The sequence below is a fragment of the Xiphophorus hellerii genome, chromosome 14 (genome assembly GCF_003331165.1).
Source record: "Xiphophorus hellerii strain 12219 chromosome 14, Xiphophorus_hellerii-4.1, whole genome shotgun sequence".
NCBI classification, from domain to species: domain Eukaryota; kingdom Metazoa; phylum Chordata; class Actinopteri; order Cyprinodontiformes; family Poeciliidae; genus Xiphophorus; species Xiphophorus hellerii.
Window position 1 is genome coordinate 3,088,232 of NC_045685.1, and position 17,497 is coordinate 3,105,728.

At 40.8% G+C, this 17,497-nt stretch overlaps 3 protein-coding genes across 6 annotated transcripts; 1 reads left to right on the forward strand and 2 right to left on the reverse strand.

Annotated features, from left to right (window-relative positions):
• Positions 1-1,376: 1,376 nt before the first annotated feature.
• On the reverse strand, positions 1,377-6,834 carry LOC116733042 (RNA-binding protein 4.1-like). Its single transcript, XM_032583699.1, has 4 exons — positions 6,729-6,834; positions 4,235-4,653; positions 3,521-4,157; positions 1,377-3,195 (listed from the first exon to the last, which is right to left on the reverse strand). The coding sequence occupies exons 2-3, from the start codon at positions 4,641-4,643 to the stop codon at positions 3,544-3,546; spliced, it is 1,023 nt and encodes a 340-aa protein (XP_032439590.1). The 5' UTR covers positions 4,644-4,653; positions 6,729-6,834; the 3' UTR covers positions 1,377-3,195; positions 3,521-3,543.
• Positions 6,835-8,722: 1,888 nt separating this feature from the next.
• LOC116733044 (TRAF-interacting protein with FHA domain-containing protein A-like) lies at positions 8,723-10,647 on the forward strand. 2 transcript variants are annotated; one of them, XM_032583703.1, is made up of 2 exons: positions 8,723-8,876; positions 8,954-10,647. In XM_032583703.1, the coding sequence occupies exon 2, from the start codon at positions 8,989-8,991 to the stop codon at positions 9,559-9,561; it is 573 nt and encodes a 190-aa protein (XP_032439594.1). In that variant the 5' UTR covers positions 8,723-8,876; positions 8,954-8,988; the 3' UTR covers positions 9,562-10,647. The 2 variants fall into 2 exon arrangements, with proteins under 2 accessions (XP_032439594.1, XP_032439593.1); XM_032583702.1 differs by having other exon boundaries at positions 8,966-10,647.
• On the reverse strand, positions 10,473-17,405 carry LOC116733040 (RNA-binding protein 4.1-like). Of its 3 annotated transcripts, none has more exons than XM_032583695.1 (6): positions 17,310-17,405; positions 16,439-16,867; positions 14,746-15,398; positions 12,756-13,999; positions 11,412-11,492; positions 10,473-10,942 (listed from the first exon to the last, which is right to left on the reverse strand). In XM_032583695.1, the coding sequence occupies exons 2-3, from the start codon at positions 16,845-16,847 to the stop codon at positions 14,767-14,769; spliced, it is 1,041 nt and encodes a 346-aa protein (XP_032439586.1). In that variant the 5' UTR covers positions 16,848-16,867; positions 17,310-17,405; the 3' UTR covers positions 10,473-10,942; positions 11,412-11,492; positions 12,756-13,999; positions 14,746-14,766. The 3 variants fall into 3 exon arrangements, with proteins under 3 accessions (XP_032439586.1, XP_032439587.1, XP_032439588.1); XM_032583696.1 differs by lacking the exon at positions 10,473-10,942 and adding an exon at positions 11,060-11,132 and having other exon boundaries at positions 12,756-12,825; XM_032583697.1 differs by lacking the exons at positions 10,473-10,942; positions 14,746-15,398 and adding an exon at positions 11,060-11,132 and having other exon boundaries at positions 12,756-12,825.
• Between the last annotated feature and the right edge of the window lie 92 nt (positions 17,406-17,497).

The following is a 17,497-nucleotide window of genomic DNA, read 5'->3' on the forward strand; positions in this document are numbered from 1 at the left end:
TTCCAAAATACTGTTAAATTGACTTTCTCAATATACCTTTAGTATTGTCAAATTGAAACTTTAAATTGTTCAAAATACCTACTGATTCTTGAGTATTTTCTTTTAAAAAATCTAAATTTTTCAAAACAGAGCGATTCCCGCCTCATCATTTCCCAAGCAGAAAAATTTCTCAATTTCAAAGCTTGAAATGTATGAAGCCAAGAAATACAACCATGGTTTTCACATGACGTAAATACGCAAAGTCAATTCTGCGGGTAAAAATACTTTAATTATGTTAAATCAGAATTATAAAAAGACAAAAACTGAAATCACTGTACATTTTTCAAAGTTTTTTTTTGTATTGCAAATACCACTTACATTAACACATGCAAACAAAAATGTTTTGTCCTTACAAGTGCAAATATAGAATTTTTTTTTTTTGTTATGCAAGTTGTTCATGCTAACTGGAAGAAAATATTAGGCTCCAACATAAACATCCTCTAAAAGAATCCTATTTCCACACTGTCTTTATTCTAGCCTGAAAATTCTAAGTAATCTTTTTATTTACTGAAAAGACTTTATCAGCAACTTCATTTTACAGATGGATGACAAAATCAAATCTGATGTTTTGGGTATTTGTAAAAGATCAGTTCCAAGGCATTTTGGCATCAAATTGAATTTCCCAACATTGTTAAAAATAAATCTACATGTATTTCCTGACAACGTGACGTACAACACCGCCAAAAACAGTCACATTACCAATGGCATGTCGGCGATCTCGATCTGAACATGCATGAGGGCCTTTGCACTACATCATTCCAAAAGTATTTTGTAAGGAGCACTCAAATATGTGATAAAAAATGACCACAGAGCTGGCAATGCCTTCTAGTGCAACTTCTAAACATACTTGAGGCTGAACTTCATTGTTTATACTGCTGAACATTTCAGCAATCAGTTCCATGACGACGCCACTATTTTATGTCTTCCGGTGGTCCTTTTAGTTCTACCAGCTTGTTAGAAATCACAAATTACAGGGTGTGCTGTGGTGGCGCAGGAGGTTAACACGCCCCACGTTTTAAGGCCTTAGTCCTTCATCTTCATCCCGCAGACGTCGCGGGTTCGACTCCCGGTTACGGCGACCTTTGCCGCATGTCCTCCACCCTCTCTCCTGTCTGCCTACTGTCGCAAAAAATACCACTAGCGCCGCAAAAACTCTTTGGAGAAAAAAAATTACATGATTATCTCTTCCCATCCAAACTGGACTCTGGGTTAGTAAAGTTTGTGAATGAGTATATCAAACTATTCCCTGGAATGTGTTTACCTCTGGCATCTTCTAATAATCCTGAACTTGCTGAATCAGAAAGCAGACGTTCATACAAAAATGGGATTAGCAGAACCTCTTTCAGGTGTCAGAACTGTACTTGGCACTACGAAGCATATTCAATAAAAGAGAAATAATAAAAACAGTGTTGTTAAAGGTTAAACTGCGATATGCCAAAGAGAGTGTCTTTAGAGAACAAGACTAGTTTGTTTCAGCTTTCTAGGATTAATCTTGTTGGAACTTTTCTCCAAAGCGCAACACAGCTAAGTGCTACGTACTGCCTTTACAGCCACTGACTACAAAGTGGTTCCATGCTACAAAGGTCATTTTGGAGCATGTCTGCTAACCTATTTGGCCACATAAGTAAGACTTGAGTCGAGTCAGGAGATGAAATCATCCATATGATGACTTTAAGTGTGAAATTCCTAATACTTCCCAGATCTAATTGGAGCTTTTGACCAAGTACACCGTGCTAGTACATAAAAATCACAATTACTTGAGTGTAGTTTTTTTTCATGTCTCTACCTACCATCAAGTGACTTCCTTTTATCGTACAAAGAACATGGAGGCCATGTTTCCATCTTTTTTCATATTACAATAGGGTCATGTCAAGAGAGGTGCCTGATATTCCAAGAGGTAGTCAACTGATTTGGAATGTGCTTATTCATAATTTTGAATTTTTTTGTGCATACACTATATTTTTTAAACATGAGGCCCAACAAGAACACTTTGATGTTGATTCGTATCATATAGTACACAAATCATTCAATGTCCGATCTACTGATGCTGGTATCAGTTGTATGGAGTAGATATGTCTTGGGTTGGGGAACAACGCTTGTTCGACGTCTCGTTTTTTGTCACCCATCTGTGAAGCCGTACATTAATAGTAAAAACTCCTAAATTGTAAAACTTCATTGTCCTGTTTCATTCCTACAACATGAAGTCCTCAATTCCTAAAACGGATGATCTACAAAAGCAGTAAAAACATAAACAGGTGACATCTTTCTGGTGTCAGTAATCCCTTGACTTACCTGCTGACTGTGAAGCTCCCCTACAGCCTTTGGATGTTAGTGCTGGCCCCAGGTCAACAGAGGTTGTGGCTTGGAAATCTTTGCGTACACTAGGAAGAACTTTACGAGTTGACTTTTATTTAAATTTTGATACTGACTGGGTGTAGTCGAGTGGTACGGTGTTGAGTGGTAAAAACTATGATCTCACAAGAGCCGACAAGACGTTCTTTAATCAACGTAACGCTTTTACATGGCTGTGATTCGCTTGTTTCTATTGAGGAAAAGATTATTAAAATCAGCAAACAATTACAAACGGTTACAAAGGTGAAAAGGTGTTGCGCAGTGAGCATCGAGATCACACTTACTAATCAAAAGTTATTTTACCAAAAGGGAAAATTTAGCAGATCTTGCAAACGCACAGTATTAATTGCGTCATTAAATGGGCAGTTACTAATTTACATGTTTTCCATTTACGTTTCACAGCAACGCCACAGAAGTTTGAATTTTGATGGAGAGCATTTACATGATTAATCAAACGTGCAGGTTGGGGAGTAAACTAAAGCCGCCTTTAAAGGAATGCGAATATTATTTAACTTTCTAAGGTCACACACAATATTACGCTTAATAAAACGAAAAGGTTGTTTTAAATAAAAAGACGCCCCATTCAGACGTTTGCCAGTAAGGATTTTACAGTACAATTCAACACTAAAACAGTCAGAAGAAGGAAAAAACATATTCTAAGCACTAAAACCAAACAAACAGCCATTGACGAAAAGAATTCAGATCCTTTTGAGTGTTGTAGAGGAACGAAACGCGCTCAGCCGCAGACAGGAAGAGGATAAAGTCACGTGAATCAGGAAGCGGCGACGCAGTCGGACAACAATCCTGAAAAAAGAGCAAATAAAACAAATGAACGATTTGCCTCCTAGACATTAACAGTACGTTTTCCATTACTTTTGTTCCCCAATGTCCAGTACGAAGGCCCTTTTGTCAGTCGGCCTCCACACAGAACATTATTTTCTGTCGCGTCGAATCACAGTTCAAATATTTTACTAATAAAGTAATTGTATTCAAACAGTGATTTGTGAGACGAAAATTGCAGGTTTCGTCCAAGATTATCTAAAGCTGCCTCTGCCGTTAGAGGGACGAAGTGGAGAGCGAGAAAATGTATTCTTTTTTCTTTTCTTTTTTAACTCTGTCCTAATCTCACCTTCAAAATGCTGACGTGTCGCATTAGTATGCGTAGCGTGCAGGTGGTGGCGGAGGCAGCCGGTCCGCATAGGGGTCCCTTGCACGTGGAACTGTGTATGGAGAGCGATCGTAGGCATAGCCGTTACTGGGCGGAGGGGGCAACGGTGCGTTAGGAGCCCTCCGGATTGGGCTGCGATCTCGGGCGTAGTACGATGAGGGGGGAGGCGGAGGGGGAGGAGGGAGGGGCCGACGCTCATATGGATTAAGCGGTGAGGTCATAAGGCGGTCTCGAACGACAGAAGAGGGCGGAGGCGGAGGAGGTGGGGGTATAGCACGATGCTCTTCATAGGGAGACATGGCGTACGGACGAGCTCGGTACTTCTCGTAGTAATCTACTACACTGTATCCCTCCCTTTCGCTGTCATAGGACCGCTCAGGATAAGCCGCCCGTCTCGGGGGAGGGGGTGGCAGAGGAGGACCTGGGTAACCAGGGGGCATGGGGCGAGCCCTCAGGTAGCCGGGTGGGGGAGGCTCAGGCCGCTCTCCTGGATAGTGTGGAGGCCAGTAGCCTCCCCTGTCTGGGGGAGGAGGTGGGTAGTCTTCACATTCTTCATACCTAGGTCGACTCTTAGAAACCTGAACGTGGATGCGTTTGTCTACAAAAAACCCAAAAAGATTAATAAATTTCAGTTTGAAAGAGCATTGCTTCATTTCTCTCACATTACTCTCTTACCTTGAAACTCAGAGTTATCAAGCCCTTTGATAGCATCCATGGCCTCATCATAGTTGGGCATGTGCACAAAAGCAAAATTCTTGACAACAGCACACTCTGTGACCGTACCGTACTCTTCAAACAGAGCACGGAGTTCGTCATCAGCTCCTTTTTCTACATTGGCTACATGCAGTTTCACGGGGCCCTGGTTCTTCCCGTGGCTGGCCTCGACGTTGATCGCTGTGCCGTGGAGCTTGTGCTGATGAAGGGTCCTGATGGCTTTGGTGGCAGCCTTACGGTCATCCATATGGACAAAGGCAAAGTTCTTGATGATGGCGCATTCAGTAACCGTGCCGTGCTCCTCAAAGAGCTCCTTGATCTCATCCTCGGTAGCTTCTCGGGGAAGGTTCCCCACAAAAATCTTCACCATTGCTGAGGATCTGTTTAATCAAACAAAACCAACAGGACAATCGCTAAATGGGAAGTCAAATGTATTGGAAACAGGGTAAATATGACATTAACATAAATTATGAATGGCATTAATGAAACAAATATGGTGCTAAAGCAGTCTCGTAATTCGCAAATGCACAGAACAAGATTCACACTTGTATTTTTGATGCAAACACAAATAAATCTCAATTTACAAGCTGCTTCTGACCTGTGAGTTGCGCTGCATTTGTGTGTGTATTTTTAAACTCCCCTGACTCTCAATCTACAAATGTCTTTTTTTAATAAATGGTCTATCTGATTGGATGGTCAACAACCAATCAGATAGCTTCCTTGTTTCAGCCAATCATATGAACGGACCCCTATGTTTCAGCCAATCACATTAACCAATTCCAACCACGCAGTAACCACGTCGAAGCACAATGGACCTTACCAGAGGGGTCGCTTTTCATTGGCTGATGCCCATTCTACGTGGTCACGTGCGTGGCCGTCTCACAAACACACGCTTCCCGTTAGCTAAGTACAGCATAATGGCAGAACTGATACAACTTCTACACCTGGCAGGCGGTTGCCACAGTAACAGGTGTGCTTAAACTACAAAGAGAGAGAGAGAGTAAAAAGGTAGAGTGGTTTTGAGTTGATCACCTGTTCGGGTTATTTTACCTTTGTTTACCTTTGCTGTGGCTCATTACAGCCGCTGTAGTTTCTAAACGTTGGACTAATTACCTCGTTCGTTTGTGAGTTTACGTCATTCACAACAAACATCAAATAGAACAAATATATTTCATAAAATTTTAACAAACAAATGGCTTCTACCGCGATAATTATGTGAAATTAAATTAATTATATCCCAACTTCAGAAGATTTGCCTTTACCTTTACAGAGCTCTTTGGTTCCTCCTATCAGTCTGTAGCTTCTCATATTGAGGTCATCAAACCAAATTTCAGATCTACCATAACTGACTGACACCTGCTGGCCTCAGGTTTGCAACCAGCTTGTGACTGAGAAACCAGTAACCTTCTCCCAGATGATGACATGAACTTGTTAGTTCCTCTGTCCATTGTAGTAGCTGATATATTGTGAAAATCCGGTAGAAATGATGCACTAATCGAGTCATGTTTACATAGAAACAATGTGCCACGAGGCTTTGTTTGTGAGACTTGCGGTCACATGGGTCGGTTGTGGGCGGAGCTTGGTAAGGTCTATTACACAAAAGCTGCTCGGTTTGGGGGAACAAACTCAGGCTGTTAAACAGTTACTTTCATCACAAGAAAGTCAACTTTAAAGAAAGACACTAGCCTGATGCCAGTACCATGCAGAAGCGCTAACATAGCTTGGTAGCACAGTTTACTCACTTAGATCACTAGCTTGTGTTGATAGTTGCACAATTAAATCGCTTAACATTATTAATCATAACATGGGGATAAATAGCCAAATATGTTAAGATAGATATTTCACTTACTGCTCCTCTGCTGCCATAAGCCAGGCTGAGGTCTAAATTGTCTGTGCTTCCACATGGTTACAGGTTACCCCAACCTGAGGGTCCATTCATGTGACTGACTGAAAAAATGAAGCTATCTGAATGGTTGCTTATCATCCAATCAGATAGACCATTTATTATTATGATTATTATTATTTTAAAAAGCCATTTGGTCAATTGAGACGGCCGGGGAGTCTCAAAATTCACACACAAATGCAACACAACTCACAGGCCAGAAGCAGCTTGTAAATCAAGACATATTTGTGTTGGCATCAAAAAATAAAATGCTCTTTTCATTTGTGGATCTCGTTCTGTGCATTTGTGGATCTCGTTCTGTGCATTTGTGGATCTCATTCTGTGCATTTGTGGATCTCGTTCTGTGCATTTGTGAATTATGAGACTGTTTTAACGCCATAAGCTCGAGCTATTAGCTAGCACCTTGAAAGCCGCAGCCACACTAAGACGAAATGTCAAAGGACATTTCACGCGCCTGTTGAACGCGTTTGCTCGACGCCAGACAATCCGCTAGTCATAATAGCATGTAATTATAGTAATAAGTAATAGAAACCACACACAAAAATTACTCACGGTTTCCAATGACGACCTGAACAGAATGAAATATCTTTTGTGGAGCGTTCTACCCACAACTTCCTGTTAGCTACAGCAAGAGGAAGATGTCAGACATGTAGCACCATACCGCCATCCAGAGTGCGGGATGTTAAAGTCCACTTTGAAGGTGCCTAGCAGGGTGGTTCTGAAATTTCATGTAAAACAAAGTACCACATCGGTAAATTTCAGGTTTTACAAGTGCCCACATCTTGAAATATGACAGAAACAGAAATAATGGAAATTTCTTACATTGGTACTGCTTAAGTGGTTTCATTTGTATTCAAACCTGGACAGAGAGGTTAGCTGAAAGGTCCGTAAAAGTAATAATTTTTCTTCTCCTGGGCACCACAAAGATTTGAAGCACACCAGCCTCAAACCATAAAGCTCTCTAAGGTTCAGAAGAGTAGACATAAATAAAAATAACAAAATTAAAGGTTTGAAAAGATCTAGTTAAAGAGTAAAATTAATAACAATTTGAATCTTGAGAAATGACTTTAAGCTTAAACAGTTTATTAATAGATAAAAACTCATTCCGCCATAATTAAGTCAAGTCAATAAAATGGTAGATTGCCACCAGGTGTTTGCTAATTGCTGCTGGCTAGTCTGAAGGAGCTGAGTGAGAGAGTGGCGCTGTGTGGCGGAATCTCAGAGCTGAGGAACTGCTTCTCCGAGAAGGAGCTGTGTCTGAAGGCAGCGCTAGGTCCACTCAGACATTTTGCACAGATGAATAGTTGCCATGGGAGATTAAAGGATTTCTTAAACATGCATGAAAGATTTGAGGTGGCGGGCCAGGTATGTTTTCGATGAAGGAATAACATTGTAACTTGTTCAAAAAAGATCATTTTACATGGTACTGATTTACACTTGAAACAATGTTGTCATTCCAACATTTGGTTTCACGAGAACCGTTTTGTTGAAACTTGCCGCACTTTCTCAACAAAATCTACATGGAGTATAATCCTACTTCCACTTTCTTGTCATGTTTTCACTGTTTGAAAAACAAAACTTGACTGTCAACTGTGCAACCAGTTGACAGTCCGGTTTCAGTTTTAGTCGTAGCCTGGGTAATTTAGATTTATTGGCATTTTTACCATCTGTTGTCATTTTAGTTTTAGTCAATTGAATTTTCTGTGGCTTTATTTGAAAAAAATATGAATTCCAAGAAGAATGCCTGTTCAGGTGATCCAGTGTTTTTAAATGGCTAAAAATGGGCTCTGCTGGGATATCTGATTGGATCTAATCTTATTATAATCTTTTTTTATTAATTTGTTGACAAAAATACATCATAATTACATCATCACAGCATAATTAACACCATTCTAATGTACTTTTTTTTTAGTTTTTATACTATTTCTAGTTTTCTTCCAAAAATTGACAGTTGAACAAAAGACAAAATAGTTGTAGTCGATGATGTAAACAGTATATAGCAGTTTGTTAAAAAGTAGCAGTTCATCTGTTCAGAAATAGCGGTCCAGAGTAAGTTGTAAATTCTTCTGGCTAGCAAATGTGAAACCGATACTCCTCCCTGTTTAAAGTTGCAACAAAAGGGAATTTCCAGTGCTCTAATGGTGCTTTTAAGGTCTTACTGTAAAAATGTGTTCCAGCAGCAATAAGAAAACCTAAAAGAAAAGTACGACAGCAGGCATGTTTGGTTTCTTTTTGACACTAGTAAGTCTAGTAAGTCTCTAACTTACTAGACATCATCCACACCTGTGGATGTTTTATTTTACAGTCTTCTGATATGGACAATTTTTTTTTCAGTTCATTTTAAAGCCTAAGGTGGAAAACAATCCACCCCAGTCACTCATTTTTTACATTCCCAGAAACAGTGATATATGGACAACCTGCTTTACAAGGTTGTCCATATGTCCAAACAGAATACTTTCCTACTATACGTATGCCTTGCAGTAGGAAAAACAGGAACTTCAGACTCGTATTTGAAAGCACCATGGCTACAAATGGGGCGCGTGAGATGATGACACTAGTGACTACAAGAGATATGTTTACAAAGCTCTGCGACAGGAATAAAGGGTCTGGAGTCATTGCCAGTAGCTACGCTGATTGTTTTCAGGGAACATTTTCTTCTCTGAGTCTGTCTATATCTTTATTTGAAGAAAAAGCTTCCAGGTAGGACAAAAATATCTTGGTTTGACAATGAAAAGCATCCCACATTGTTTATATATAAATGTATTTCATGACTTCAGATCTCTCAACAGATTTTCTCAGGATCTCTTCCTCCATGACGAACGTGTCTCAGACAATGGAGACAGAGGAGGACCTCCTCACTTTACTCCACATCAAGTTTTACCACCCTCAGCAACACTGTAAAGGTCTCTACGACTTGCTTCCCTTGGGGACCAGGAGCAGATGCTCTGCCGATGACCCTCTCAGGCTGGGCCGTGACGCCCAGGCCTGCACCTACTCCCTGGTCGACCACAAGGTGTCCCGCAAACAGCTGGCCCTAAACGCCTACCGTACACCCAAGAGCCCGGACATGCTGTTCTCCATCCAGAACCTGAGCCAGAGAGGGCGACTGTCAGTGAACGGATCGTCGCTGGGCTACCTGGAGAGAATGGACCTTCCAGACAAGGCTCTGATCCGGTTCTTAGAGTATGAGATGGTCATTATTCGGGAGTCTGGAGAGGCAAAGACCAGTTTTGAGGTGGACATGGAGGTGCTGACTGTGCCTCCCTCCAGGGAGAGGTGCACCTGTGTGCCTGGAAGGGCACCAGTCATGGACACGGGTATGGTGAACCAAAACACGGCCTTGCCTCAAGAGACTGAAGAGACACTCATCTGTTACTCTAACTGAAGATTACCAACAAACTATGGACTTGTCAAACAGCATGGTATGTCTGGGATGATATCCACTTCTATATAGCGTTGAGCCATCTGTCATGACTATAGGATAGTTAATATTGTAGCAGATTAGGGTTGTCTTCAAGCTTAGCCATAAAATAATATTTCCTACATCTATCTTGAACTCATTCCAAAACTTGTACAAATCACACATATTGCTCAGGGATTCCACACAGTACCTTGACCTACTTGGTCAAGGTGTTGGTCTAGACCAAGATCTAGAAAAACAAGATCTAGAAAAACAACTTTTTCTAGATCTTTTAAGAGATAAAATTACATTCCTTATCTTTAGGCTCAGGTTACAGTGATGAAACCTTTAGAAAACAACACAATATCACTAGAGATGGGAGTTTACAGTACATCTTTAGTTGACATACAAGCTAAAAAATACACTGGAAGTTTTATTCTGAATAACAGTAATAATTAACTTTGAATAATATAATAATTAATAAATAATTGTAAAATTCTATAACATTTCCTCTTACATTTCAAAGTAAAGTCCATTAGCTTTCAATCACTACAAAATTCTGCTTCTGAATATTTACTTTTCTTACACTACGTTTATTTAGCTAAAACAAATTGGCATTTTATGCTATGACATAAAATGCCATAACATTACTAAAACTGAGCATAGAATGAAACTGACAAGAGCGGTCAGTTCCATTAACAGCACCAGGCAGTTATGTCTGGAATGTGTTCCACCGTAAAAAGCTGCCGAGCACAAAAACGGATTTTACCAAAAGAGGAACTGGAAAAAAGCAACTGCTCCACTTTTAGTCACACAACATGAGAGAATGAGCTTCAGTTTCAGGAGGAAAACTGCCTTTGTGACCACATTACCAATTAGCACCACATCCAAAAACATTAACCAAAACAAATTTAATGGAATCTGTTACAATTCAAAGTGGGTGAGGAAACAGTTTATGTTAACATTGGAATACAAGGCTAAACTTTTTACACTGGTAATCACATTTTAAATGAGCAAGTTGTGAAGTTTTAACAAGATGTTAATACAAACACAAGTGTTGATTTGTATTATTTCCAACCTCAAACATTTGTAGAACTATTTTCTTGAAAACGGGACAAAATAAAATACAATTTTCAGTAATTAACAGACAACAAAAAGCTAAGAAAATTCAGACAGTAGGAATCTTTGATACAAAGTGTGAACCATGATTTTTCTTTACAGTATGATGTCACAAGAGATTAAAAAGCTTGTCTTCCACAATCTGTCCCTGAACTCATCATTTTGCGAATAGGCGATGCAGGTTTTCTGGAAACTTGGGGAAATTCCCTTCCACATGGACCAAACTCCCACAGGATGAGCAATTCTCCTGTTGAATCCACACAGTTCAGTCAGACCTTTCAGGTTTTTTAAACAGCAGACGTCATGTACAGTCATGTCTAAACATTTCGGCAGTGACACAACATTAAGGAATTATCACATTGCCTCTTAATGGCCTGACATGTGAGGAGACACTACCAAAGCTCCACAGCGCCACCATGTGGGAAGAGCTATGTGATCTTCACGGGGAGAAAATTGACATTAGACTCAAAGACTACATACACTGTACCACTCATGTTGTTACTGGTTTCTTTAACAAATGAAATGCTGCTAAACTTTGAACCTGTTACAGCCCAGAGGTTGTAACAGCTAGTAACAGCTATCAGGAACTAAAATGTTCCTTCTCAGTTTACTAGATTTATATATATATAAAAATGTCAAACTAAAATAAGTTACTGTCACTGCTGAATCTTTAGGCCACGACTGAAGATTAAATATTAAAACTCCAGATGCCTTACCTCAGAATATTGACCAATTTCATATTTTCTTTGACTGTCAGTTATCTTGGACCCATTTTTCCAATCAGTAAACAGACAAATCTGTGGGAAAATGCACAGAAGGTTTAATCAACTTCCAAATTTAAATTACAAAGTTAAGAAAATTGTACAGTTTTTTGGGGTTTTTTTGTATATGCATGTACACTACAGGCCAAACATTTGAAAGCAAACACAAGCCAAATAATTAAAGCAACTTCAAGTTTCTGTTCACAGTGCCTTTCAGCTCTCAGAATGAATCTTCTTCTGCAGTCGATGTGCAGCCGTCAGGAAAGAGCAACTCCCCTCCAGATTCATGTTAGACAACCTGAGGGCTCCAGTTGGCATAACTTTAACAATTCAGCGACAGAGCAAGGTACCTGACCATATATGAATCTGAAATTTTAAAATAAATTATAAAATCAAACTCTTAGCCAGTGCAAAAACATTAAAACAGGAGCTATGTGTTGTTCTCCTCTAGGAAAACACTAAACTAAATGATACAAAGTTAGTTGGAGTTAAAAAGATTGCCAAAGCCACAACCTCCAAAATAAATAAATCTGTTTGTATGGTAAAGCCAGAGATTGTTGCTTGGGGGCGGGGGGATTACAAATGCCTGATATTTACAGAAAACATTTCTATTCATCCATCATCTTCTGCTTATCAGAAACGGGATCAAAAAGGTCCAGGAAGGAAACCCTGACTTCCCTCTCTAGGTCATGCTAGGAGTTCTCCAAAAAGAACAGAAAGTACCTAAAGTGTTTTCTCCGTAGTACATGCAGAAACCCACACCACATCATGTGACTCTTGTAAATACAGAGTAGTTTTTACAACAGTCCTCTCCTCATACTCTCTAAAAGAGACCATCTACCCTTCGGTGGAAGCCATTCGACGAATCAAGATCAAAATCTCATCACCACCGAGGGTTGAGACACAGACAGCTTGGCTTTTTGGCTAAGGACTCTACTGCCAAAGAGGCCCTAATCCATTCATCACCATACATTAATAATGGAAAAGGTACCAAGAGCCACTGGAGGCAAAGCTGGACTCCCGACAGCGCAATCCATCTTCTTCCTCAGGACTTCTCTAGGACACCGATGGGAGTTTTCTGGACAATGACAAATCTTTAAAAAACCTGACATTCCAATTTTGAGTGTACACTTTATTTTGACTGAAGTCACTGTTGGCAACAGCGACTATTGTTAACAGCACACATGCAGACATGACCTGTATAGTAAAACAAGTGTCTTGAAACAATGTGACTTTGCTTTCAAACATTTGACCTGCAGTATATAATCATTACAAAGAACAGTTTTGAGAAACATTTACCTGAGTCCTCCTGCTTGGCATCAGGGATGACTCACCCGGGGCTAGCTTCTCCTGCAGATGGTTTAAGCACCTACAAAGAGCACAGAATACCAAAGGTGCAAGCTATCTGATTATGTAGTTACAAGATGTTCAGGCTCAAAGAGAGTAACGGAGAGGGGGACTGGTGGAAAGGAGGCATTTAATGAAATGAGGAAAGAGAATAATGGTAGATTAGAAGGCCACCCCTAAAATGATTCAATGCCTAGCAGGTAAAGTGGGAAGAGTTGGATGCTGCAACCGGTGCGCTAAGAGAGGTTCGACCGAGATAAACCAGACTTGATTTTTCGCTTTTGAATACAAGCAAATGGCTGAGAAACTTCTCCATCCTCATATTAAACGTTGCACGAATTAGTTCAGCAAAACCGGACAATTTCAAACCTTTTTCTAACTTTTAATTGAGGCTTACACAATGTGGAGCGCTGGGGGAGAGAAAAAAAAAGTCAAATAGCAAGCTCAGTATAAAGAATAAAAGTGAAAGCAGTGCCACGCCTAGTTTCAGCTGCCTACCAACCACAACCAGGAATAATTTCACAGTTAAATACTGACTTTGTTTTCATTTGTTTATTAAAAGCAACCTGAAAAGTAAATACAGTTCACACAGAACGGGCCTACGGATTATACTTCCGCAAGAAAATTTAACAAAGTGTAAAAAGAAAAAAAGTAAATCACACTGAATGTTTTGAGGTCGTTTCAACAAGTGTCGCAACTTTCTACGATTTTTGAACGACCGTCCACACTCTGTATTATATTCAAGCACTCCTTAACTGATTTTAAATTACTGAACATTTTCTAAATCAACCAATAAGCTAATAGTAAAACTAGTTTTGCTGGGAAACACCACAGATCGTAATGTAAAGGCAACCCCTTGTTATGAAAATATACCAAGTTTCCCCAGAGACTATTATAAAAGATTGGAACAGAGAATGGTTTTCGGTCATCAACTATAGATTAATGCGTCACACTCCATACACTCTCAAAAGCTGTCCTACTGAAAACTCTCAGAATATCGAAGAAAACAATTTGAGGAACACAAAAGTTCATGAACAGCTCAGGAAAAAGAAACGCAGAGATGGAGTTGTATTTTTTTTTTTAAATAAGAGGCCGTCCGCAATATCTTCCTGTAAGCCTCAGGCGAACGCAACGACGTGCTGGGTGTATAGCGCCACGTGCGTCAGCAGACGACGATCTTGTCATATTCTAAAAACCTGGAAAGAGAGCATACGACACATGTCAAAGCGCATTCTGAGAAGAAGTCGCGCAAAACTTTTTTATATTGTTCTAGTATTTCAAGCCTCAAGCAGCAACCTGTGCGCTTTGTTTTGATATGTTGTTTTTGGTTGTGTATTTAATGGCTGAAGAGTCACAGGAATTTATAGCTTTAGTTGATAGTAGGGCTGGACAATAAATCAATGCTATATATCGCAATAGACATGTGATCAATATTGATGGCTAAAGTATCATATTGATGCATACTCAATATGCAATATATATATAATATTCTCTGAACTCCGACCTAGAACTGCACAGCATTCTGGAGGACGTAGGCAGAGGAAAGACTTTAGCTGCTCAACCTCGCACATGTTGGTGGCATCAACTAACTAACCCTTTGGTTACCTAGCAACACCTTGTTGAGTAACTTGTGCAGCAACAGTTTCATGTTTCATCACTGTGCCTCACAACTACTTAAAAATAAACGGTGTGGAGAGAGACCAGAAAAGGTCCCACCAGCAGTTTGGCAGAATTACAGATATCTAAAAAAATGAATCAATAATTATCAATAAACTGATATGAAACACTTATATGGTGACAAGTTTTTCAGAAATATCGTCCAGCCCTAGTTGATGGTACCGATACAAGATGGGATACTACCTCAATTTGTGAATACAAGTTTTATGTATTTTTCTCCTGAAACATCCAATAGCCAAACAGGAAACATTGTCTCAGTTCTCACCTTGCGTAACTCTATGGCACTCTAATAGCCTGGGTAGCGAGGCGGCAGTGGGGGAGGAACTCTCCCAGCATAGGGGTCCCTGGTACGGGGAGGCGCGTACAATGGAGCCCTGGACATCGGCGAGAGTCGAGAGCGCTCGTAGGAATACCCATTCCCAGCCGCCAGGGCAGGTGGAGGGGGGATTCTCCTGATCGGGCTCCGGTCCCTTGCGGCGTAAGCAGCAGGGGTCGGGAGGGCGCGGCGCTCATATGGGTCGATTGACGGCGCCACCCCGAGGCGCTCTCTAACCAGAGCCGATGAAGGAGGTGGAGGAGGCGGTATGGCACGCCTATCGTCGTAGCTCGCCGCCGCGGTAAAAGGACGGGCCCTGTACTTCTCATAGTAATCCACCGACCCGTAGGACGCTCTGTCACTGTAACCACGGTCGGGGTACGCTGCTCGTCTCATGGGAGGAGGTGGCGGTAGGGGAGGAGGGGGAGGCGGAGGAGGGGGATAAGCAGAAAGGCGCCCTCTGTAGGGGGGCTCAGGCCTTGGCATTGGGTAATATGGAGGATAGTAGCCTCCTCTAACTGGTGGGGGTGGATATTCCTCCTCCTCCTCCTCAGGACCCCCTCTGGGTCTGCTTTTTGATACCTGAACATGAATACGCTTTCCTAAGAGACAGAAAAGAAAGAGAGTATATGTTTGATCTAAAAGTCTTTAGGACGAGCCTTCAGGTCATCCAACATGGGCAACTGGTGCATTTCAATAAATTAAAATGTAGATTACTGCTTCAAAGTTGTCCATTGGTAGGCCATAGCAAAATATTTCTGCTTTAAAATCCCATTTTATTGGTCTTATGTAAGATTCTAAAGTTGTGAGGAACAGAATTTTGGGTTTTCGTAAACTGTGAGTCATGGTCTTGGTGAAGGGAAAAAAAGAGGAAAAGAAAAAAAACTCAACCGTTAAAAGCTTAAAGGGGCAGTATGATGTGTTTCCAGGCACACAGTACCATTTTACAGCATAATCAAGTAACTATATCACATTCAGTTGTATATCAAATATACAACTGAAACATAAATTACAAACTCACTTTTGAGTTTGTAATTTTGAAATTGGGCCTGTGTCTCTTTAAAAACTCCTGCTCTTTCTGAAACTCCGCCTTCAGGAAGTCATCACAAGATGGCTCCTTTATTAACCCTTTAACAACATGTATACCAGCCTTTCACTGAGAAGTAGTTTGTATAATGAGCTCAGCAGGCGTGCAATTCCACCAGTTGTTTGCTTACTGCTGCTGGGGCTAGTCTGAAGGAGTTGAGTGGGGGAGTCGTCGAGGAGTGCTACTCTGTGAGGTGGAATATTGGAATCTGCAGCTCCAAGGAGGAGCTTCGTCTTCGAAGGCGGAGCTCGGTCCCCACAGGCGTTTTGCACAGCTGAATAGTTGGCAAGGGAAATTTCTCAAACATGCATGAAAGGATCAAAGCCACAGCCCAGGCATGTTGCTGTTGAGGCCATATGATTATAATATGATATAAAGTTTTTAAAAAAGTAGAATTTACATAATACTGCCCCTTTGAAAATATCAAAGTGAGTATGTCATGAACATTTATCAACATTCAAGGTTCAGTGTGTGAACTGAACTTATGAAATAAATCCACTTTTCGGCTACATTCCAACTTATTGGGAGGCATCTGCACAATATAGCCACACTCACCCTGAAACTCCAAGTTATCCAGGCCCTCCAGGGCATCCATGGCCTCATCATAATGAGGCATGTGAACAAATGCAAAGTTCTTGACAATGGAGCACTCCGTGACTGTGCCGTACTCCTCAAACACGTCCCGCAGCTCTTTATCAAAGCCTTTTTCAACGTTGGCAATGTGGAGTTTGACGGGACCCTGGTTCTTCCCTCTGCTGGGCTCCACATTGATGGGCCTGCCGTTCAGCTTGTGCAGATGGAGCTCACGGATAGCTTTGGTGGCTGACTTGCGGTCGTCCATGTGGACGAACGCGTAGTTTTTGTACTTCGCGCATTCCGTTACTATGCCGTACTTGACAAAGAGCTCTTCAATGTCCTCTCTCGTCGTTTCTGGAGAGAGGTTACCGATGAATATCTTCACCATGGTTGCTCCAGTGTACCATCCTAAGTGGAAAAGAGGGGAGAGAGAAGAGAAATGAAAACAGGGGTTGATGGGCAGAAAGCTGAATTCTAATGGCGAAACTACAACGCCATTATCAAAGCGAAAAAGCTTAAAGTTAAGGTGAAGAGAAACAAAGTTTAACTCCGATTTAACTCAAGACATTTACTCTCAAAATAAAGTGTTAGCCTGTGAATACCTTATAAAATATAGGAGCAACTTTAAACAGGAAGCCAAAAAAAAGCTTACTTGTTTGGACTTCCTGTACATAGAGCTATTAGCCGGTTTGCAAATGTTAGCCAACATTAGCTACTGAAATACGCAACATTTACAGTCGCTATCAATAAAACCTCGGTTTTGGGTAGCCCTATGATACATAAGTAAAATGTAAACGAGCAAAAATTGACGTAAAACAACTAAAAACTTTTTAAAAACTATCTTACTTACAGTTTGGCAACAGCGATATCGAAAGAAACTCCAATCACACAGACATCAAAGATGAGGATGGCGGTATGCGCGAGCTGGGAACCTGATTGGACGATATAGATGCCAGTCAAGCTCTACGGACTGTGATTGGCTAAAGCAAACTGGAGCCGGAAAGGGTTGGTCTTAGATTCCAGTTATGTATTCCAGCA